Raw genomic sequence first — 23,787 nt, forward strand, 5'->3', positions numbered from 1 at the left:
TGTTGTTATCAAGATTTCAACTATTTCAAAAATATTTGATTAAGGTATAATTATTAAATAATTGATAAAGTGAATGTCACAGCACAGTTCCTTCACATTCAGTTCTGAGTTTTAGTTAAGATTAACTTGTGGTTGTTCTCATTCTTTCTGTTGTTACATTTTATGGTCGTAACTTGACCAATCTAATTAAAATTAGACATGTAATCCTACAAGTCTAATTTTAATTAGATTGTAACTTGACCAAAATATTATGATCGGGATCGTAATGCCAATCTTGGTTAATAAAAGGGGTTCACAAAAGGGATTCTTTTACGTTCGCCGGTGCAGGATGGCCAGTGGGACGGCCCTTGTGGCTAGAAGGCTCCGTGACGCTCAAGAAACTCAATGTCTTGGTATGAACTGCAAAAAAGTTCTAGTTTATGTTATTAATCACCTTAAGTCACGAGACTTGTGACAGGTTATTGCGAAACTTTTTCAGAGGTTGCGATAATCACATTCCATATATGACAGGTATACTTGTGCACATCACGGGTTAGTTAGGTGTTTCTATATTTATAGCGGTTATAACAAAAAAGTGAGTAAAGTGGGGGAAATTTCATTAGATATGATGCAAAATGTAGCAAGACCATATGGTATTTCCCCCCTTTTTGGACCCCAAATACATGTAACGCTGCAGATGGGGTAGTATTTTGTTGAGTTTTCCAAAAACAACGTTATAAACAGCTGCAGTATACATTTGTTTTGTATATTTATTTGAAGAAAAAAAATACATGTATGAAGTATAAGGACATACTTCGAAAAATACTTTAAGTATTTAAGAGAGGTAACTGTGCCACACTACTCCTACTAAGAAAAAAAGGAATTTCCTCCCTTTCATTAAAAAAAAATATTTTGTTTTATTAGATCTATCCGAATGCGACCTAACTAAGGTCCCTGACGCGGTCTACTTGATGCTGAAGTCGGTTACCATACACAAGTGTACAATGGCAAACAATTTGCTAACAAAGATTCCTCCAAAATTCCCCTCCAATTTCAAACAGCTCAAGGGTAATCTTGTGTTTATATCAGAATAGTATTTATTTTCCTATTTCTTAAAATAAAGTATTGATTTTATCTGTTTAAATGAAATCCACCATGAAATGAAAATACAAGAATTTGCCGACGTGACCGCACGTGTTTTCAACGTGTCATAGCCGGACAGTTTTTGCAAAAATAATTGTTTCTTATAAAAACGATGGTAAAAAAATCAGAAACTTTATTATAAGCATGGCCATGAATTATGTTATAATGCCAAAATTATGTCTTATTTTTATCATCATTAGAGCTAGATTTAAGTGGAAACAAATTGAACCAGTTTCCAGCAGACATGCACGTGATGCAGGGTATACAGGTGCTGAATCTCTCCGGAAATGATCTGGAGAGCGTCCCACCCTTTGTGTACTCACTTCCAAATCTCCAGGAACTACATCTGCAGAATAATTGCCTTATGGGTAAGAAACTAAGAGTCTATTGCAGTAAATCAAGCATTCCGAAGGTTTTTACAATTATAGAAGCGAATATAGAAGCATTATAGAATGCATAAATTTTCAGTTAAAAGTGATACTTTTACAGGGAAATATGAACGTTTCTTTTCTTTCTGTTCTAGGTATTGAAGTGAGTCGACTTGAGGATATCGATGGTTTAGGTCACGTGAATTTACAAAACAATCCCATATCAGACGATCTGAAATCTCAGTTACAGTCCTGTAAATTTACAGTGTTGCTAGGCAACGATGCAGTATCTTAGCTTTATCAAGAGATGTCATGTTTTTCTGCATTTTCATTGTTTCGTTGTGTCAGTGAGGCATATTGTTCTATATTTTTCGCTACAATATCCATAAACTTAATTTATTACATATTTTGAACTGTTGCAACGATATACATGTTTCCTATGGATTGTTTATACATGTTTTTAAGTGGACATATTTTACAATTTGGAATAAAATATATGTGCATTAAATCTTCGTTTAATGTTTTCTGATATAAAATGTATACGCGTATTTATATTGTTCGGAACTTGCACATTATCACGTTTGGAGGGGAGGGGATCTTGATCCACTTTCAATAATCACATTCAGTCAAAAAAAAAGGGGGGGGGGGGGGTCGGCGTGTTGGACAACTACTGAAAGGTTTCAAGCGGATATTACATGTTCTTACTCATACGAGGGCAGTTGTAGGCAGTTAGGATCATGGACAGCTGGTTCATGTACATTTTATTCCGAGTTAGTCCAATCAGTTGAAGCACAGCACAGGGCCACCTTTTTACACGAAAAAATAAACCCAAACAGATTAAATAGTTAAATACAAACTTGATGTGTAACTTGATGGAGCGGTTGTTCACATTTTTTATAATTGATTGCCAAAAATGGAATAGTTCATTACCATATTACACAGATAATGTAAACACTCGGTGATTTCGTCTGCGAAGGTGTACATGCAATGTGTGAAATTTGTATGTAAAGTGCGTGTCATGACGGTGTTTGTAAAATGCACACCAAACTCAGAGAAGTGCGCACTTTTGTGTACATTATGCAATTTATGATAAACTTCAGTCAAAAAGCATACGACATAATTTGTAATCTATTTAAGAATTCTGAATGAATTTTGGCCAAGATGCAGTGATTGAATACTCTATGTGCACATATTTCTTCCCAAAAAGAGTAAATTAAGACGGTGTATAAATTAATGATAAAAGTAATCTTCATTGGCATAATTCAATGTTGAGGATGAGCTAAACAAATTTATTAAGTACATTTTTTCCTAATGTCTGAACATATTTTTTAATCAGTCTGTATAGATTTGTCCTTATCATTTTTTAACTTCATTGTTCATCGGGGAAAATTGAAAAGATTGTGTTAAAGACGTCTTTAAAATTTAAGACATCAAATCTTTAAATCAAAGTACATAGGTGCATATCTAATATAAAATGCACTTGAATTAATGTGTCTCATATTTTTCGTCGTCTGCTTGGGTGAGGTGATATTTTGAAGAATGTTTCTAGCACCCATTTCACCCCTCATGAAATTTCTTCAGTTGAGCATGCTTCTGAACAATAAGTTGTACCTAAAAAAAATGGCTGTTCTGGCGTGCAAACAAAGTACATGTACCTAGTGGTTTTTGTCTATACCCCCCACTTGAAATTACATCACCACTTGGTTAAATCAAGTTGTCAAGGTAGAGAATAAAGATCTCTCTGTGTTAAATCAACGGTTAAGAGAGACGAATTCATTAAGTTGCCGAGCTAAATACAACAGTACACCTTTCCAGGTTGTTCAAAACTCTTGTGAACGTCGGCTAAATATATCTGCTTAATTAGCAGGGCATGTTGGTACAGAAATGCAAATTTATTTCTTTTCAGTGAGGAAACAAAGTTCTTGACTATATGACCTCATTTTGTATTTTAAAAAAAAGAACAATGACATGCATTTACATAATGATAACAATTACTAAAAATGTGAATACTGCCATGCAAATGTTCCCATGAAAAAAAAGTATATGTTTTCAATGTCCCTGAAAAAAAAAATGATGGAGAATTGTTATGTCTGTCTGTTGTGTAGGGGTCATTTCACTTTTGAGAACGTGACGAGAAAATTGATTTACCATGTACATGTAATTAGTTAATCCCTAATAACGCACATGTATGCGACATTTAATTGACAGCAAAATATTGACCCTCTAATCGATTCATATGTTGCCCTATTTCATTTAAATACCAGGACAAAATTCTAAATCAAAAGGTCTTGATCTTATACGAAATTTAGGCAAAGACCGTCTTTAAACTCACATACATATGTACTTATATTTTACCGTACTACATATCAGAACTTTACATACATGTATATCAGAGTACAGCTAAAAGTATGGAATGATTGTGTATATTTTGAAAATCTATTCTCATAGTATACTAAATGCACGCATGTGGTTTAATTTGATATTTGTTTTGGATATGGGGTTAAGTAAATTGTCTTTTATTTTCTTTATAATTCACGGCTTTTAAATATGCACGTTTATGAAACCATGGCATACATAAACATTAATAGCATTCATACATTGTACATGCGTTGTACACTGCAGAATGTTTGTAGACTTGCTATTATTTACAATACCGGTAGTAGTTTATTTTCCAGTAATCTGTTGATTTTTTTTTAATTTTTCAAAATAATGTAACTTTTTGCATTAAACATGTTTTAATATCGGTAATTTTTTTCAAAGCAACAATTTAACCATAAAAATAACCCAAAAACAACAACAGCAGCAATAACAAAAATCCATCAAAATAACCCACGCACAGTCCTGATGCGAGTTTCAAATCACGTGTACATAATATTGATTACAGTATAACAATTGTCGACAGAAGGTTCTGGCAAAACCTGTGATGTAATGAGTAATGTGAGAGGGAATGTTCCTTGCAATCTTCAGTTTGGTAATTCACAAATTCATGATTATATAAGCTTTGTTTCCGTCTCCTTCGCTCGTGGTTTTTAATAATAAATACATGTACTTCCTTGCCATAGCGTTAACAAGTTTTTTCTTCAATCATTAATGAAATATAAGTATCATAAATATTCAAAATGACCAGTGTTCGGTTTGTCTGCAGAATTTTACATATATACACATCAATTTATTGCGACCTAAGATGCTGGCACTAAAAAATCATTACATGCGTTTGATCTAAATCGCAGACAGTTAAAACAATATTGCATGTATTTGATTAACTTGGTTAATACATGTAGCAGAAGCCTTTTTTTTTTTTAGTAAAACATCTCAGTCAGAACCACGTCGCGTCAATAATTTTTCGATGACGCTAGATGACGCTGTGTCGTCTATCACCTCCGTATACTCCGTGGGAAATGACGCATTTTCTCCGGAAGATACCCTTGATTCCATTTGATGCAAATCACGGTCGCGGGCATTTTCTTGTTTTGATTCTTCGAAACTGAAACCGTTTGTACTTCTATTTTCATTTTTTACGTCTTCCCACAAGTCTCTCTCATCGTCGTGACTAGCCTTTATATTTTCCTTCTTTTTTGAGTCACTTCCATTTTCTTTGCGTCCCACTTGACTTCTGGCCGGGAAAGACTGATCAATTTCGTCCGAATCGGTTGAATTTGCGCTCGAATATCCCTTTTTGGCAGAGCATTCACTGTCCAGTTTTTCGTTTGAAGGATACTTCAGTTTATTTTCAGCGACATCCTCGGATCTCCTCTCATTGTCACTTTCATGTCGTTCATCACCGCTCGATTCCTCTCTTCTAAGAACAAAATCGCGAGCCGAAAAATCATACATTTCACTTCCTTTGCAATATCTTTCAACTGCAGCTTTACGTGCCTGTTCTTCCTCCAAGTCCATCAAGGATTTAAACACAACAACGCTGGAGCATGCGCTGTCCCTGTCATTGCTAACCAGCTGAATTTCTTGAAGATGTTTGGCTTTCTTTTCATGAAAGCGCGTGAACAATAAAATGGCGTCATGGAAGGATTGTACGCAAGCATCCAATGGAGCACCAAAATAACCTTAAAAAATACAATATTAAAGTAATGGTAGGAAATTGACAAGAACTTAAGAGCTTTGAATTGTTTTATAAGCTACTAGTAGTATTTAATGCAGAAAGGTTTCAATTGACTTACCAGCTCCTATGACAGGCATAGACAAACTTCTGAGCCAGATCTTTTCGGCATATTGGAAACAGTTGAGATAAGTGCATGTCAATAAATGCGCGGACTGTTCTGGGATGTCTTCCCGCCAAGTTGGAACAGCAGCATGAAGAATGTACGTCACCTTCGGATCAAGGTTCCCCCCAGCGCAGGTATGAATGACGTCACCAAAGAGAAGATTTCCATTTTGCGTAACGTGGTTCGCACACTCTTCTTTCATCTTTCTGTCGGCATTTCTAGCGATCACGGCAGATATTCCGAAAAAAGTTATAAGGTCTGTGCTGGCGGGGCTGATAATGGCATCTGTCTTCTGCGCAAGGATGTCGCCCATGGCTAGTTTCACAATCACAGATCCCACGGGCGATTCGTACTCTAGTGCCAGGTCAGGAAAATCGGTCTGACTGAGGGACATGCCCGGTTGAAAGGACCTACTGGGACGAGGGTGGACGATGGGGTGATCTCGTGGTCTTGGAGGAGGAGGAGGTCGTCGACGCATCATCTGTGTTTCTCTTGTTGAAAAGCCTATTGGACTTCTACTGCCAACATTGCCGTCTTCATCCGAGTCACTATTGTAATTATTAAACACCATAGGGACTCTCATCTGTTCTCTTGACACCCCCGATTTAAAATGAAAGGTTCTGGGATGTGGAACATGGGATGCTTTGGAGAGAGACTTTGATTTTTCTATGTCTGAAAGGTTCTGAAGCCTTGTTTGGTAAGACCCTCTGTCCATGTTTGGCGATTTTACAGGGTGTGGTTTACCTGATCTTGGATCATTGTGCGAAAGCTTACAATCTGACATTTTCAGAGGAGAATCCGTCTTTCGATCAGCGACAATATTTGAACCGGTTTGGTGTAACATTTCCATGTCTGAAAAACTTTTCTGCTGTGGAGCATTAGGTGCTGTTGATCTTTTAGTCTTTTTGGAGCCGTTCGAAAAATGATCATGATCCAACGACGGACTTAGAGTGCGCTCTATTTCCCTGCTATTTTCCTTGCGTTTATATAACGAAAGCGAGGGCGAAGCATATGAGACGTTATCGGAAGAGTCGGAATCTGTGCTTTCCGCCATCTGTGGAGAGCGCCTTGCTTCCAATTCTTTCGTCTCCTCTTCCTTACCGTTGGGCGTTTTGGGGTTCGTTCTCTTGTTTTCTTGATTCTTCTGCCACATGTCAGTCAGGTACTTTGTCGCCCATTCAATTTGGAAGGAATTCCCACAAATCTTGTATGTCATGGATTTCGCGTCGAACATGACTTCCATATCGCTTTCATTTTCAAGGCTTCTCATAAGCGGAGGGTTCTCGTCCAGCAGCTGTGTTATTGCTTGTTCCAGATATACGGTAGTGCTCGAGAAAAGCTGTCAAATTAAAAAAAACATCAAGACATTGATATACAATTTTTACCCGCTGAAACTTTAAAATACAAATTTCATGGGTTTTTCTTTTCCCGTTTAATCTGTTGCCTTTTGCCGGTATACCAAGATAATTTACCTGAACCGGAAGCCTACTAAGAGCCAACTTCTTGCCGTTCAAGGCGTGGTCTTTGTCAAAGGCACGCTTGTATTCTGCGAAAAAAGTATAAATGACAATTGCTCGATTTCTGTATTCAAATTATTTGTAAAAATTATGTGTAAATATTATTTTCTTTTTCAAAAGACGTACCATCGTTTGTAAAGACGATAACAGCACTGTTGTCAGAGAGTGGGTAATATATCTCTTCTAGTTCTGTACCGCCATTTTGGGATTTTTCGAAGTAGATAGACAGATCATTTGTGGTGACCCCGGAAGGAATGTCGTGAATTCGAAAGCCTTTTACCTCCATCTAAACTCTATAATTAAACAAAACAGTCACATCTCGGAAATTGAAAAAAAATTTGGTGGCTAAAGGGTGGTGACACGCGGAGGAGTAGTCTACCAGACTATAGTTAGGCTAACTATAGTCGTTCGTCATCATTTATCATAATCAACTTTGTAAAACAAAGTACCATAACTATGCTCTATCCACATTAACAATGATAAGGTTTTGTCTATGTTTGTAAAGAGTCGATCACAAGCATTCAGTCTATTGCCGTTTCAGAGGAATTTGTCTGTACGTCGATCATGTTGATTTGGTCTACGGTCGATTTGGCAAATTCAGTCTGTAAGCGATCTCATTGGATTCAGTCTACAATCGGTCCATGTGGATTCAGTCTACGATCTATCTAACAGGATTTAGTCTACAGTGTCGATCTTTGTGGATTCAGTCTACGCTCTTTCTCGTTGGATTCAGTCTATACAGGCGATCTCACTGGTTTCAGTCTACAATCGATCTGGATTCTGCGAATCTGGATCTTGATGTAGTCTACAATCGATCCCTTTGGATTCAGTCTAAAGTCGGTCTAACTGGATTCTGTATACAGTCGGTCCCACTGGATTCAGTCTCCAATCGGTTCTTGTTGATTCAGTCTACAGTCTGTCTAACTAGATTCAGACTACAGTCGATTCAAGTGGATTGAGTCTACAATCAATCCCAATGAATTCAGTCAAAAGTGGACCCCACTACATTTTGTCTACAATCGATCCAAACAGAGTATGTCTACAATCAATTCAACAGTTTATCCTGTAAATCATTAAAAAAATCAAGGTATATAATGCAGAAGATTCAGTCTGATGTCAAAAATGATCCAGTCTCTGACAATGAGTCTCCTAAAGATGACTGGCAGATGTGCATGTGAGTTCATCAGTCAGTGACGAACAATTCAGCTTTTGTCGATGACAAAATACTAGTAGTCGGTCCATCTAGTTGGTCAAGGAGAACTCATTCTCCAAAGCTAGGAGTCAGTCTTTTGTTAATGTTAGACAAAAAAGTCAGTATTTTGTTTATCACTGAAGATTCTTCTATATATAGCTAGAAGATCTAAAAGGATATTCAATGTACAGTTCATCATCAGTCAAAAACAAATAGGATTCATGCTCCAGTCGATATGATTAATTTAAGTCTACAGTATAGGACTTAGTGGATTCAGACTGTATCTTACATTGCTGTATAAGTCTGAAGTCGATCCCAACGGAGTCAGTCTACAGTCGATCCCTGTGGATTTAGTCTATAATCGACCCCACTAGATTTAGTCTACAATCGATCCCAGTAGATTCGGTCTACAGTCGACAACTATTTCCTCTCTATAGAAGATACTGGATTCAATCAAAAGTCTATCTTTAACAGATTCGGTCCCCGTGTATATAGTCTATCGCAGAGAACTCAGTCTGTACACTGTAGTCGATCCAGTTGATTTAATTTGGTCAGTTCAAGTGAACTCTGTTCATATTAGTCGATTCTTACTAATTCAGTCTCTAATACGATTCCATGCAGTGGATATATACAGTCATTAGTTGATATATTTGGTCTACACCTATATAGTTGATCTCATAAAGTTCAGTCAATGACTGGATCCAGTCTAAGATCGATGACGAAGGAAATTCAGTCTATAGTCAATCACTATTTATCTAGGCTGGGATTAAACAAAGTACTTTACTGTCAATTCCATAATATTGGGTCTATAGAGTTATGCATGCTCCTCATTCAAGTAGCAGAGTCTGACAGTCAATACATTTGATTTAATTAAAACGGAATTGAAAGCATGTGAATAAATTTGATGGGTTTCATTTTGAATATGTTTGATTTAAATCAAATCATTTGATGCAACCATAGAAAATCTGACATTACATGTATCATAATAAAATAAACCCACCTTTAGTTATCACAGATGTTCAGAATTCTAATGCTTTGTATGATGAAAATTTTGGGGTTTTCTGTCAAAAAATCACAAACCGAAAGTAGATTTTCTGTGCTATTATTATCAACTCGTGATGTGAAAATTTCCTGTGGGGAAATAGCCTAATTTTATCTTCATGAAAATTTCTATTTGGTCAATCAATATCTAGAAATGTTATCTTTACTATGACCATGGTACATAACAGTGGCGTCAGTGGGGTGGGGGTGGGGGTAGAATTATCAGAAATCTTGACTAGCAAAAGAAAAATGATTATGGTTATATAATAAATGCATTCCTATAGTGTAAATAGTAAACACAGAAAAATGAAAAGAGGAAAGATATAATATATTTAATCCAGCGACCCCAAAAATAAAAGAACCTACGCACGCAAATAATAAATTCTTTGAAAGTCTTTTCAATATGTGGCTAAATACATGAATGTTTTAGAAAAGTCACATATTGAAATCTTTGCTGAATTTTGAGCACGACGTATAAACTTGTACCGTAATACCTGTACACATGTATATAGATGCGACGTTCCTCAGTTTTAGATAGTTTTTCTTGATAGATTATTTCTTCTGCATTTGCATGTTAATGCCCAAAAACTCAGAGTGCATTACCAGGCTAATTTCGGAGTTAAAATATTTTGAATTTTTCTTTTAATTGCATACAACATGAAATTAAATGTTTTTAAAAAGTCAAAGTACCTATTTTTAATTGAAATTATATATCCAAATCGAAAAAAAAAATTATACAACATAAATATAATTTTGAAATTACGTAGCAGAAATCTTCAGATTGCGGAGATAGAAAAAAAAGAAAGAAAATGCATTTGTAATGTAATTTGTAATGGAAAATAAGTCGCGTCTGACCTTAACCAGGATATTATGCAATTTGCATTTCTTTAAATATATTTTATCTTAATATTGTATAATATTGAAAATATCTGATGATTGCAAAAGCGCCACATTGAAGTCGACACCATATTATTAGTGCGCTATACCTCTTTGTAGCGTAATGTTCAATACAAGTTCATCACTGACGCAAATGTTATACATGGGGTTTCATAATTATACAAAATGAATATAACGTTAATATATATATCAATAATTTAATATCTAATCGTACAGTTGCTTAAAAATTATATAAATATACGTAATAAGAAATCATTTTTTGAAATATTATGAGGTAAAAATGGTAATAATTATGGTCAAGCGTGATCAAATCTATCATTAACCATTCGGGCTTTATTGGATTTGATCACGTCCCGGCCGAAATTATCACCTAGCTCCTAATGCCCGAAAATGATTTCTTAATTTATTTCAACTTGCATTATGACAAATTCGAAGTAACGATCATTTAACTCATTGAAAAGCATGGTACTCGTGATAAGCCCGAGGGCTAATCCCAACACAAATACACAAGATAGCTATAGGCCGTTACCGGTAACAACATTGTCTGAAAGGAAATATCAAACCATCAATATCCTATAAAATATATTCATCATCGTTGAAACATGCACTTTGTCAAATGTATGTTTCGTGATATTTAAAACCCTTTTCCGTCTTAAGGAACTATTACATGTGAAATCCTGCATGCAGTGACGCAATCTCCTGGTTCCGCTTCGATAGGCAGATGCTGCTGATAATTGGCACTTGTCATCAAACAGGACAGGGAGGGGGAGGTTAATGGAACAACCAGGAAGTCTGCACGACAGGAAGAGGACAATTTGAAGCGTACAAATACGACTTAACATTTACATAAAGACTGACATTATGATATTGTAACCTTCACTTACATGTACATGTATTTTGCATGGATCATCCTTTTGTTGTTTATTCCATTACTTTTTTTAAAATGACCTTCATTTACCAGCAAATAACATGTGTTTTTCATGTTTATCACTTTCCTAGTAATTTAAGCAAAGGAAAAGAAATGAAAAAAGCTATACATATACATACTGACGATGCAATATATGTATAATCAAAACCCTGTTGCTAGCTCAATAAAATTTTTGGTGCTTGCTTCCCAGAAAATAGCATCAACTGCGTAAATAATTCAGGACCGGATATAGATAAAACGAAATATCAATTTAATTCAATAAGCAGTGACAAAAATATACATAATGCCTACATTATATTAATTCATAGATCGAACACAAACGACCGGCCTTTCTTCGATAGATACGATATACAAATACGATCCAAATTGTAAGAAACAATCTGGTCATACACACGTACACCCAATTAATAAATAAATTTTATGTTACAACCAAGTTAGTCTGAACGTATGAATATACAGATTATTGCTGTGTGATGAAAATGTATAAAGAAGTAGTGTCTTTAAAGTGGCACGGTGACTCAAAATAGATGTTTTACTTTTTGATTATGACAACCGAAATAAGAAGAGGTACTTGAAATTTCATCATACGAAAGGTTTCACGCATCATAAGCCATCACCTATCAATTTACAAGTCATTAAATCTCATCCGGAAATTGCACATGTAAACAAACCGAGTTGTTTTGGACATTTGCTTAGTGTCACATAATTGCGATTTCTGTCTGAAAATATTTACATTTGGTTTGACAAATTGAAAAAAAAGAATTTGAATTTGAAGCTATTCGATGTCTATGGTAAGAAATATGCATTAATAGAGAATGTATCTTAATAAATATATAGTTCTTGAAGACATCATTTTTCAATGAGAGGTTTCTGGCTCATGATGTTAGCCACGTTGCAGTACTTAGATTCCCCTGCGTTTGCGAGGCTATGAAGCGGAAGGAAAACTCAATATTTATGTGTTGGCCCAACGCTTAGTTCTAATTTTCTCTTTTTAATTTGATTTATTTACTTTTGAATACCGTGATTTTTCAAAAGTTCATCTTTTCATATGTATAATTTAAAATAATTGGAATTCGTGTAAAAATTCGATATTTGCTAAATCATTGGTTTGTGCTTCACCATGTCCCTTTAACAAACAAACAAAAATCAATCGCTTAAAATCATTTTAAAATATTACCCTAAACTTAAATTTGCCATCATTTAGAAACCGACAAAATTATGATACAGAATAAAAACATAAATTAATAATCCAAGTATTTAAAGAAATATGAGCTGTAATTTTCAAAACTATTATAGTTGTCCTGAATAAATTGATTTGCTATGTAATCCTCAGAAGAGAAAACTTTCTTCTCACAAAAATCATCTTTTTTTTTCAAATCTTATCATAAGAGTTTAATTAAAAATTGAAAGTAACATGCATATTTATCATACTTAAAGTTTTTTTTTTAAATAGCGTGAATGAGACATGATTTCGGCCTACTTCATCGTATGTAATTAGGAAGGTTTTTAAATAAAGTAAATACATTGAACTCAATGCCTTTGACTACGATCATGTCGTTGAAATATTTAATCGTTAAGTTTACTAACAACATATGAAAGTTTACTAACACGTTTCTGTTATGACTACGCTCTATCGTATTAGGGGGCGTTCCCATATACCGGCTCCATTCATTCATAATCCAACTGGTGAATGCAAATGAGGTGATCTAGAGACTCTCGCCAGATCTTCCTTTACTACCGAGATCGTACGACTACCACGTCATTGAATAATTTACATTCCTTCTACTCCGCATGACTCGACTTGACATAATATATTACCGGCATATATTAAAACCCAGCCCCATGAGCTTTTAGATTTTAGTGGCATTGCATAAAAAGTCAAAGAACTCAGATTTCAAGTTTTCATACATTTTATTCTCCAAAAAGCACTTCGTGCCAAAACAATGAACAACATGAATCATTCTTCACATTCAAGCAAAAGATTTACAAACAAGAACTATATACATGCACACAAATTTGGCACAAAAAATCAAATTGTTAAACAGTAGAAACATGATTCACCTACAGATAAACATTAAAGCGACTTGCACTGGAATGTTTTGATGACCATTCATTTTCATCATTCTAAATTAAATAGCAAATCAATACAATTTGTGAATTTTTGAATATCTCTAAATAATAACAAATAAATGATAGAAAAACCAGTTTAAAATAGTGCCTAAAAATAGTTATGAACACAAAATTAAGTCAAACGATGCGAGATTTCAAAATGCGCTTGAATAATTTTAAAAAGCCGGTAGGCAGTGTCAAGTAACCTTCAAGGTTTCCTAACTACGTGTCTCAATATTCTAAAGCTTTACACAAGGTAATATTTCACTGTTTAAAGTTTTTGCTTGAGTAGAACGGACGTTTTTACACTATAGCATTACACAGTTATAAAAACATAAACTTATCCAATGCTAAACATGTACATATTTACAAACTACAATGTACAAACATTTTATCACTAGGAAGTCTCCCAAAACTAGCACTGAAATATATCACATAAAGCTACATTACACAAGCCATTGTGCCTTGGGTCTGCATTAAAACAGTAACGGGACTAACTAAAACCTCATTGTAGGCTATGCAGATTTAACACTTTGACATTCTGTGTCATCTAAGACTCCATTTAAATTTTAGTAGAGATATTAGACACTACAAATACATTACTGCATGGAAATTTAAAAGGATTGGTACGAGGTGCATGTAAATATCCCAGGGCACAACAGAATGTGAATTTCTTTGCAATTGAATCCAATTTCAATAAATACATGAAATATACATCTTCAGTCATACGAATGATTGGCAATAAAATGACATCTATTATACCATACACACATGAAACTAATGATATCTGGGTGAATGACTCTCCATACAATGAACAAAATCTTATATACAAGCACAGCTAGGTACCTTCTGTGTCTCTATTTCTATCTTACACAACATTCTATCTAAATCCATTCCATCTACATGTGAACAAAGCTTAAATTAGCATTAACATGTTTAACTAAAATAAATAACAAAAACATAAACAAAACAGTCTGAATACATACTGGGCTCTCTTACCCTCACTTGTGTCATACAGTATACAATTCATCCATTACATTTACTTAACATTCACACAAAAGGAATAAAAATAGAAAAAGAAAAAAAAAAGATTGAACTCTATAAATTTCAAAATAAATGCAGATTCTTTGTTCTCCATTATGCACAAATAAGTATTTTTCAATAATTGCAAATCTATTTTAAATGCAGTAACATTCTAAATCGTGGTGTAAATAAAAACAATGTAGAGAAATACAAGAGATTGCTTCTACTCAGAATTCAAAATAAGAGTATTCTTGAAGTAAAATGAGAAAATGAGAGAGTAGAGGGGGGTGGGGGTTAGGGTCCATCGGTATAGAGTTTTATACTGCTCCATAGACCACGGCAGTAGATAAGGCGCGGCCAGCACAGTCTTGGGTGTTGTATTCAGCGGTAGGCTTTACTGGAATGTATTGCGGTACGCGTAGCCACACAGCTTGGATATGGATACAACTCGCATTTGAGGCCTGGCCGTTTAGCTCTCCGATCTTCCACTCAATATCTTAAAATCAATATTGTCAATTCCTGAACGATTTTGTTTTAGGAAAATATAGAGCCTATTGTCAATGGAATGTCACTACAACACTTCTTTATCATCAAACTTCCATGGGATCGGCATTCAATGGCTCCAAGGCAGAGTCTCTGTTAATGCGGACAGTTTCCTCTGTCGTTTTCCTATACACTGGATTGTCAAAATTCATGCTCTTGATGTTCCTCTTTGTGTATCTTCGGTAAATGAAACAACCAATCTGCAAAAACAGAAACACGAGAGTAAGAACCGGTACAAAATATTGAATGCGTTCAATTTGTAAAACTCGCCAAGGAGGATTTCAGTATTTTTTTTCTAAAAGTATCGATACTTACAATGACAACCAAAACTGCTAGGCCCACCACCACAGCAATAGCAATGACAGCCACAGTTCCGACGGGACTTTCTGTTTGTTTCCTGACGACCGTTTCGTTATTGTCTTTACCCGTCACTACATGGTAAGGGCTGTCTGTGCTGATGGGAGCAATTCCATGCCTTTTGGTAGTTATCTCAGGTTTGGGGGTAACCACAGGTTTCTCTGGGACTTCAGGCTTTGAGGTAGTAACAACTGGAATCTTGGGGATCTCTGATGTCATTGGTCTTTCAGTAACACCTAAATTGAAATTTTTTAATAAAGTAAATCATTCATTTTTTTCATAGTCAAAGTAAAATATTTAATTGAAGTTCAGCAGTCTTTTATATCAGTAAACAAAAATGCAATTATAAATAACAAAATTTTGTTAACAAAGCCAGAAAGTTTATGCTAGGTTTTAAAAGCAGTTGCTGGTTACATAGAAATAGAGGTAGGAGGTGGGATTATTACAAAAGAGCAAAGAGGAAAAACAAAGGCAAGAACATGCATGTCAGCCTTTGTCAGGTATGCATTATTGAATCAAAGTCTTCATTTTTTCTGATCAGAATTCCTACTCCAGAAATTTATTACAGAACAGGCCTCACCATGAGAACTAGAGGAATTTCTGTTTGTATTATTTGGGGAATCTGTCTTAGATGAAGGAGTTGGTAATGGGCTTTCAGTTGGTCTTGGTGCTGTCAATAATAAACGGTTCATGCATAAATATTTAAGAGCTGGTTAAGGTTGTTGCTTTTCTATATAGATTAACAGTAAGAAGCTCTACATATTTAGTTTACATTTAAGCTATATAAGCATTCTTTGGTATGCAATTATATATAAATACATATATGTATATTCAGTATATATTTTCAGATGCATTTATATATGAAGGTCATATCATTTTAAAGTTGTTAATTTATTCTGGGCAATGAGCCATGTAATTTCTCTTCCATTTCCATTTTGACAATCGACACAAGGACATCTTGTTATTTACACGATTAGACATCAATTATTTAATTTTTTACTGATGCCAAATGTATTTTCCACATTCCTTGTTAATCTATGGCTTCTTCTCCCTGAACTTTGCTCAAAACTTTCCATGACATTCTTTCTCTAATTTCTTGCTGTGCTTACAGTGCAGTTGTTCATTTTCAATAATTTTTTCTAATTCACATACTGCTAATTGTGCACAAATTTTTCGGCATCCAGAAAATTGCTCTTCATTTCTATCGACCTTGACTAGTACGCATTAAAAAACCCCAACAATTTGGAGCAATTAATATATATATGAAGATTTGAGTAATAAAAAATTAAGGACTAAAAGTATTCAAACTTGTATGGAATGGTATGGAATCTTGAAAATTAAGCAAATTAATTTATTTGATCTATCAGGTCTAAACAGATTTATAAGGTCTAAACAGATTTAGATCTGAGTGCATTTAAAAAGGAGACCCACTTTCAAATTAACGGATAATACAAAAACTTTAATTGAATCACTGCACACATTCAACCCTAGCTCTACGTTACCTAGCACAGGTTATGGGCGAAGACATGAAGCCGACATTTATAGCCAGGTTAATGCAGTAACATATACACAAGAAAGATGCAGATGAAATTGCACATTGAAATCCCTCCCCACTATTAAAGCTATCACCTGCATCCTTCTTTTTGGTGATTTAGATAGAGTTGCAGTAATGTGCACTGATGACACCATCAATAAACTTCACTTACCACTTTCACGACATTGTTTTCCACTCATAAGCACCATGTTGTCTGGACAAGCACAGGCATATCCAGCGGCGTTGTATTCTGTTGGGGCTGGAAGACACAGATGGGAGCAACCTCCATTGGAAAATCCACACTTGTTGGGACCTGTAAGAGAAAACGGGTTTCAATTCTCAAATCTATACAAAGGCAGAAATTAATTATAATGTCTACAAAAAAAAAAAAAAACTTCAAAGATAAAATGACAGATAAATTAAGAAGTCTGCTTACTGTGCAACTGTCTTTGTTCATGATAGACTTTAATGTCCATTGGTGATCTCAAACCGAGGGCCAATTGTGTGTATTCTTCCCCTGTGAATTTGTGCACCTTACGAATTGCCTCTGATGACCAATCTGTCCAGTAAACATAGTCCTGGAGGGGAAAAAAATGAAAATGAAAACAATGTCATACTGACTGCTATAATGTTCCAAATGACAAAAAAACAACAACATTAAAACCCAGAAAAAAATGAATATTACCTCAAAAATAGTCAAGGAGAATGGATGAAGAATTTGTTCAGCATTATGAAGAATTCTTTTGACATTGCTTCCATCTAATTCAGCAGCAAAAATACTCTTCAGCTTTGCATCAATCCAGTAGACCTTTTCATTGGCATAATCTAAGCACAAGCCATTGGGCCACTGAATATTATCTTTCACAATAGTGGTTCTACTGTTTAGGTTACCGTCCATTCCAATGCGCTCAATCTTGGGATGAGTGCCCCAGTCAGAGAAGTATAACCATCTGTTTGTAAGAAAAGTTCCCATTTCCATAAAATATCTCAATTCAACATTAATCAGGTTTATATTCAAAATGAAAAGATTTTATGTTTACTAGCTAACATACCCATTCCTTGGATCCACGGCAATGGATCTTGGTTCATCCAAATCTTTGTCTACCAGAATCTTTTTCATGGATCCATCGGCAGGAGCAACCTCGATGGTGTTATAGCCAGTATCTGTCCAGTAAATATTGTGGTGAATCCAGTCCACAGCAATTCCATCGGGAGTCTTCAACCCAGTGCTGATGACTGGTACTGCAGTCCCATTTACCTCGCCTTTCTCATTCATTTTGGCTCTAATGATTAAAACAAAAACTAACAATGTGAACACCTTTTTTAAAATTCATTCACAGAACTTTCTTTGACTTGTTTATAATGTTCCATGTGTTAACTGTATAGCTACAATGTCCTATACTTACTTCATAATTTTTTCCTCGTGACTGTCCGACCAGTACACTACTTTGTTGTAGTAGTCATAGTCAACAGCGATGGCACTTTGCAAGTCGCTCACGACTGGCTGCAGAATCATACCGTCCACCTCCAGCTTTCTGATGTCATGTCGGTTGGCAAAGAGCAGCCAGGCCTTCTCACCTATCAAAGTCACAAATGAGAGTTGTAGGATTTTTTTTTTAAGACAACCCAAAGACCAATGCAGCAGAATCTAGATGTAGAGTACAATGTAAATTAATTACTTACCAACACCTTTACAGATATGTTGTCCATCGGGGAGTATTTCTGGGTAGTATCCAGGAATGCATTCACATTTGTATGATCCCTTCTCATTGACACATTTCTGGGAGCAGACTGGTGGCCACTGATCACACTCGTTGATGTCTTCGCAGGCAGTATCGCCATTCAATCGGAAGCCATGCAAACACTCGCATCGTCTGTTCGTTTTATCGATGGGAATGCATGTTTGCATACAACCGCCATTATTGTACTTGCATGCGTTATCTAAAACAAAAAAAAGACATTCATGAAATTACCTCACCGATATATGTGCAAAGGTACAGAAGACATAAAATTCAACAATTCTTTATTTCAATAACTGAAGTGTTTGTCCTTATTTCTATATTTTTTTCATCTTCATTACATTATTAAGCTCTAAGCTTTGGACAATAGACCCTCTATGAATTCAGCTCAATTGAGATCATATTTGAGGGTTTGAGGGGATGGCTGTTGCTGGCAACTTCTTGTAATTTTAACAATAATGCAAGTCTCTCTTGTTATTATCAAAGGCAGTTATAATCATGCAAGCTTTAAATTTTCTATTCTGTCCAATATTCAAATTTAAATAAATACATTACATACAAAAATGATGGTTAGACACAATAAACACAAAAAACATAATTGACATGATCACATCATTATAAAATATCTACTAAGAATACTTCAGGATCATCAAGTCTTTGTATGATAAATGGCTAAATACCCTGTACAAAATTTAATTCAACATCATCTACAGATGCTTAAATGCACTAACAACTGGTTCAATCCATTGCACACTGCATGCCATAGAATTTTCATATCTTAATCGTACTTTGCATTTAACAATTTTTGCAGATTAATTTTTCATATCAAAAGCATCATCAGTCTATCATTAATCTACTTTTGCATTCTACTAAGCAGGTTCCAATCTAGGTACAAGTTTTTTAATCATCATTGCTTCTTTTTCCGACATAGTTCATAGTTGATAATCTCGAGATTAAAGGTTAGTTCTTTTTTTATACACCAAGTGTTAGTAAATGATTATGGATGGATGTAAAAATATTACAACCATTCTGAACCCTTCGTGTGTTGATAGTAAAGATATTGGCAAAAATTTTACAGCCCAGTAAAGAAAAAAAAATAATGGATTCCATGCGATATATTTAAGAGACGAAAGAAAATATATGAATTTACTGGTGCCAATATTTTTTTCAACTTTGCTTAACATTAATTACTAACACAATAACTTAAACACTGATCAAAATAAATAGATTAATTAACCAAGGTGACACAACATTAAATCTGAGATCTACAAGCTTTCACATTTACTCAACAGAGAAAAGGAAACAAAGGGCAGAATATTAAGACATCAAGAGAAGAGAATAAATTTCAAGCACCAAAGTTGACCATTGTGTTGGTTTTTATTTCTCTACCCTGAATTGTTAACCTACCAAACTTTTTTCGTCCCGAAGTTGTCGAATTGGCTTCAAAAAACCCACATTAAGTTGAAGTTAGATATATATGTACAAATGTATACAAAATAGACTTACATAATCATAAGCAAAGTAAATACATGATATAGATATATATTGCAACAACTATTGCTAACAAACAATAGAGTGAAATACAGAACTACAAAGTTTTATGACAATGAAAATGAATGCACATGGCTTCGTTCCTTTACCAACATTTAAAATGATATATGATTTTTTTTTTTTTTTCAAGATGATACATGAGCGTTAGTAGAAAGAGGTATCTACCAGGGTTTTTAAAAGGTTATAGAAAATATTCTTACTTTCACAAAGCGAGTTTTCCTCATCAGCATAGTTGTCACAGTCCATTCTCGTGTCGCACAACTTGGTAGGTTCAATACACACAGATCCATTGTTATAGCAATCAAACTTGTTACTTGGACACTTTTCTGTTTTGGCTGAAAAAAAAGAAGAAGATATTTCTTAATCTATTTTTCAATAGTGAAGAGAGATGCATATATATATATTTTTTGGAATTTTGCTTTTTTCCTCTAGAGGCGAATATTCCTTCAGTTAACCAATGATCCTGTACAAACTTTAACTTCCTATGTTCATTACAAACACTACAGTATAATGCTCTTTGAAAAAAATCAATTCAGTCTTGAACACTTACAGCAGTTGGACTCATCGGATCCATCTACGCAATCGATGTAGCCATCACATTTGAGGGTGACATAAACGCAGTCACCGCTATCGCATTTAAACTGATCAGGGCGACAGGTTGGGTTACCTATAAATAAAGAACAGAAAACATTGTCATTAAAAATTGATGCTCACTTTTCTTATTACATCAGAAAAATAACATTTGCAATGTGTTCTTAACACAGACGATGACAATTTTTATTTTATAATTTTGTATTCCTATAGGTGTGCTGCTGCATACCTTATTATTATATTCATGTGTATTGTATTGAAGAAAATACAGTTTATGCTAGCTGGGTGTTTTCTGCAAATGTATGCATTTAAATTTCACACTAGAAATAAGCTTCCCTTTGCCCAATGAATTATCTCAAGTTGACAAAAAACAACTTCTTCCTTTGCAATACGTAGATTTCTGTCAAAACGGTTGGTTAGACATTTAAAATAAAAATTGTACCCATGGTATGTTTGGTTGGATTAGTTCCAACTAGGGTATCGGTGCGTAACCTTATTAAAGGTCATAATCTATGTACCTAGTTTAAAATCCAGACATGTTTTTGAAAACACGAACGGTTGCCAAATTGAATACATTCAATTGCAGTATTTCCTACAATTAATTGTTGTCGGCCATTTCTTGAATTTCAAATAAGCAAAAATAAATTTTATTCAAACAACTGGTGGAAGGTTGAAAATTAAAACTTTGAATTTTTTTTGTTTTGCCAATTTAGAAATCATAGCAAGAGTGATCACTGTAGTCTAGGCTGTTTCTTAGAATGACAGATAGCAAAATCTACTTACAGTCTACTTCATCAGATCCATCCAAACAATCTTCATCATTGTCACACTTCCATGAACTGTGGATACATTGCTCACCAGTGCGGCACTGCCATTCGGTTTCTGAGGAGCAGATCGTAGTGTTGGAGGTTGTGCAGTTGGATTCATCACTCTGGTCGTTGCAATCTGGGTCCCCATCGCAATACCATAGCTGGTCAATGCACTGCTTGTCTGCACATTGGAACTCCTCAGCAGTACAAGTTAAAGGGGCTAAAGAGCAGAGGGAAAAGAAAAGGAAAGAATTTACCATTAACCATGAATGCTATCCTTACCATTTAAGTGAAATTCATAACTAATGCTTCACAAATCTCTTAGAATTTGGGATTATGCTCACCACAACTTTTCTCATCGCTTTTGTCACCACAATCGTCATCTCCATCGCACCGCCATTTGTTGTTGACACACTTAGAATTGTCACACCTGAATTCATCACTTGCACAGGTAGGAGAGGTGCAGTTTTCATCATGGCCATTAGCACAGTCTGGGGAGCCATCACATCGCCAGCTGGCTGGAATACATTCTCCATTGCCACAACTGAACTGGTCCATTGTGCAGGATTTGTTTTCTGAGAATTGTTTGAAATTCAAAATTAATATACTACAGGTTCATAGAAATTAGCAATGATTCTAAAGAAAGAAAAAAAAAATTTCAAGGTACTGTTTGAGAAACGTACGACAAATATCAGTTTCATCAGATCCATCAAGGCAGTCAGTTTCTTTGTCACATGTCCACCTCATTGGTACACAATGACCAGATTTACAGGTAAATTCATCTTCTGGGCATGTACGGGAGGCTAAAATGGAAGCATATTTAAACTTTTAAAATGTATTAAATAAATTAAAATGTTTGAAGTGTATGCAACTTTTTCTTCTGCAGAGGCCATCTTTTTTATTTCTACACATATAGCTTGCCCCAGTAATTTATTATTTTTTTTAATCATTCTCAACACGTTGCATAAAACGCATAGATTATCCAGTATGTTCAGGTAACCATATGGGCTCGGCACAGAGCTAAAATCTGATTGGTCGATACCTCGTCCGATATCGAGCGGCTCTCACTTCCTCTGTTCAAATGTCTCTGTTCAGAGACAATTTTTTTTTCGAATCAAACGTGCTTATATATGTTAAGTAACCGAAATAAATGATATTTCATTTTTTTCCCCAGATATCTGACTGATTTAGTTCTTGTTGGGTTTTGTCTTTTCATCCTGTTGGCAAGGAGCCACGAAACATGTCCCATGTGTCTTGCTTACTGTACATTTCATTATAATAATTCCAATAAAAAAATCACACTTACGACAATTTTCTTCATCTGTTTTGTCGTCCTCATCAACACAATCGTAATCTCCGTCACATCTCCAACTTATCGGAATACATCGGTGCATGCATTTGAACTGGTTTTCCTCACAAGTAAGCGGTTGGCCCGTGGCTGTATGTATGTAAAGAAATAAAAGTAATTTAAAATACATTCATGGTGTAAAAAGATATAAGATGCACAAAACAATATTTTAAAGTTGATTTACATTATATTTAGAACATTTTCAGTCAGGAAAAGAAAGATATTTACTAAAACATGACACCGGCCGGTGCGCTTTCAATGTTCATCCCTACATCCTCGTTTTACACCCAACAAATTCAATTTCTTACCTGTTTCAGAGTAAGTAAAATGGCTCAGGCATATTAAAGCATAAACAAAAATCAACGGAGAGTGGAATAAGATGTTCATCCTGAGCCCACTTCTTTCCTACGGTCTTTCACAAATACTATTACTAGGTATGCCTAGTGGATCTGAAGATATTTCCTCACGATACCATGTAGTGACGTCAGTCGCCTGACCTCAAACATAACCTGATGGGTGATCTAGAAACTTTTCAAAATTAAACCGAATGAAATAAACTTCAGATAACCCGTGTTGTTAATATAGTACAGTAACCAATGAAAGACCATAACAAATCCATCGTATGTGTACAATAAACAATATGTAAACAACCTGTACAAGATTAATAAACGGAATTAAAGTTATCTCATGAATATTCATTAGGTAGTCAGACCATGCCATGCTGTACAGAGAATCTCGCGTCTATCTTGATCAATAATATTCCCATATAAATTCAACAGATTTTTATAATTTTACATTTAAATTTTTTAAATGTCAATTTTATTAATATTAAACCGATTGACACAACGTCATAACAATATGTATCTTGAGAGAGAGAGAGAGAGAGAGAGAGAGAGAG

General features: G+C 34.9%; 3 protein-coding genes across 5 annotated transcripts; 1 reads left to right on the forward strand and 2 right to left on the reverse strand.

Moving 5' to 3' along the window:
• The first annotated feature begins 258 nt into the window (after positions 1-258).
• Positions 259-1,986, forward strand: LOC128167007 (leucine-rich repeat-containing protein 20-like). Its single transcript, XM_052832495.1, has 4 exons — positions 259-392; positions 904-1,047; positions 1,323-1,490; positions 1,646-1,986. Exons 1-4 carry the CDS (start codon positions 266-268, stop codon positions 1,783-1,785), a joined length of 579 nt encoding a protein of 192 aa, XP_052688455.1. The 5' UTR covers positions 259-265; the 3' UTR covers positions 1,786-1,986.
• Positions 1,987-3,367: 1,381 nt separating this feature from the next.
• LOC128167260 (uncharacterized) lies at positions 3,368-9,551 on the reverse strand. Its single transcript, XM_052832864.1, has 5 exons — positions 9,420-9,551; positions 7,354-7,520; positions 7,183-7,256; positions 5,666-7,049; positions 3,368-5,551 (listed from the first exon to the last, which is right to left on the reverse strand). The coding sequence occupies exons 2-5, from the start codon at positions 7,511-7,513 to the stop codon at positions 4,803-4,805; spliced, it is 2,367 nt and encodes a 788-aa protein (XP_052688824.1). The 5' UTR covers positions 7,514-7,520; positions 9,420-9,551; the 3' UTR covers positions 3,368-4,802.
• Positions 9,552-13,177: 3,626 nt separating this feature from the next.
• LOC128165790 (very low-density lipoprotein receptor-like) lies at positions 13,178-23,370 on the reverse strand. 3 transcript variants are annotated; one of them, XM_052830619.1, is made up of 17 exons: positions 23,198-23,370; positions 22,848-22,979; positions 22,225-22,344; positions 21,886-22,116; positions 21,516-21,761; positions 20,692-20,808; positions 20,342-20,476; positions 19,998-20,030; positions 18,535-18,792; positions 18,258-18,429; positions 17,904-18,134; positions 17,537-17,801; positions 17,288-17,429; positions 17,024-17,164; positions 15,898-15,987; positions 15,276-15,553; positions 13,178-15,160 (listed from the first exon to the last, which is right to left on the reverse strand). In XM_052830619.1, exons 1-17 carry the CDS (start codon positions 23,274-23,276, stop codon positions 15,008-15,010), a joined length of 2,823 nt encoding a protein of 940 aa, XP_052686579.1. In that variant the 5' UTR covers positions 23,277-23,370; the 3' UTR covers positions 13,178-15,007. The 3 variants fall into 3 exon arrangements, with proteins under 3 accessions (XP_052686579.1, XP_052686581.1, XP_052686582.1); XM_052830621.1 differs by lacking the exon at positions 19,998-20,030; XM_052830622.1 differs by lacking the exon at positions 15,898-15,987.
• Between the last annotated feature and the right edge of the window lie 417 nt (positions 23,371-23,787).

Source organism: Crassostrea angulata, chromosome 10 (assembly GCF_025612915.1).
Source record: "Crassostrea angulata isolate pt1a10 chromosome 10, ASM2561291v2, whole genome shotgun sequence".
Classification (NCBI taxonomy): domain Eukaryota; kingdom Metazoa; phylum Mollusca; class Bivalvia; order Ostreida; family Ostreidae; genus Magallana; species Magallana angulata.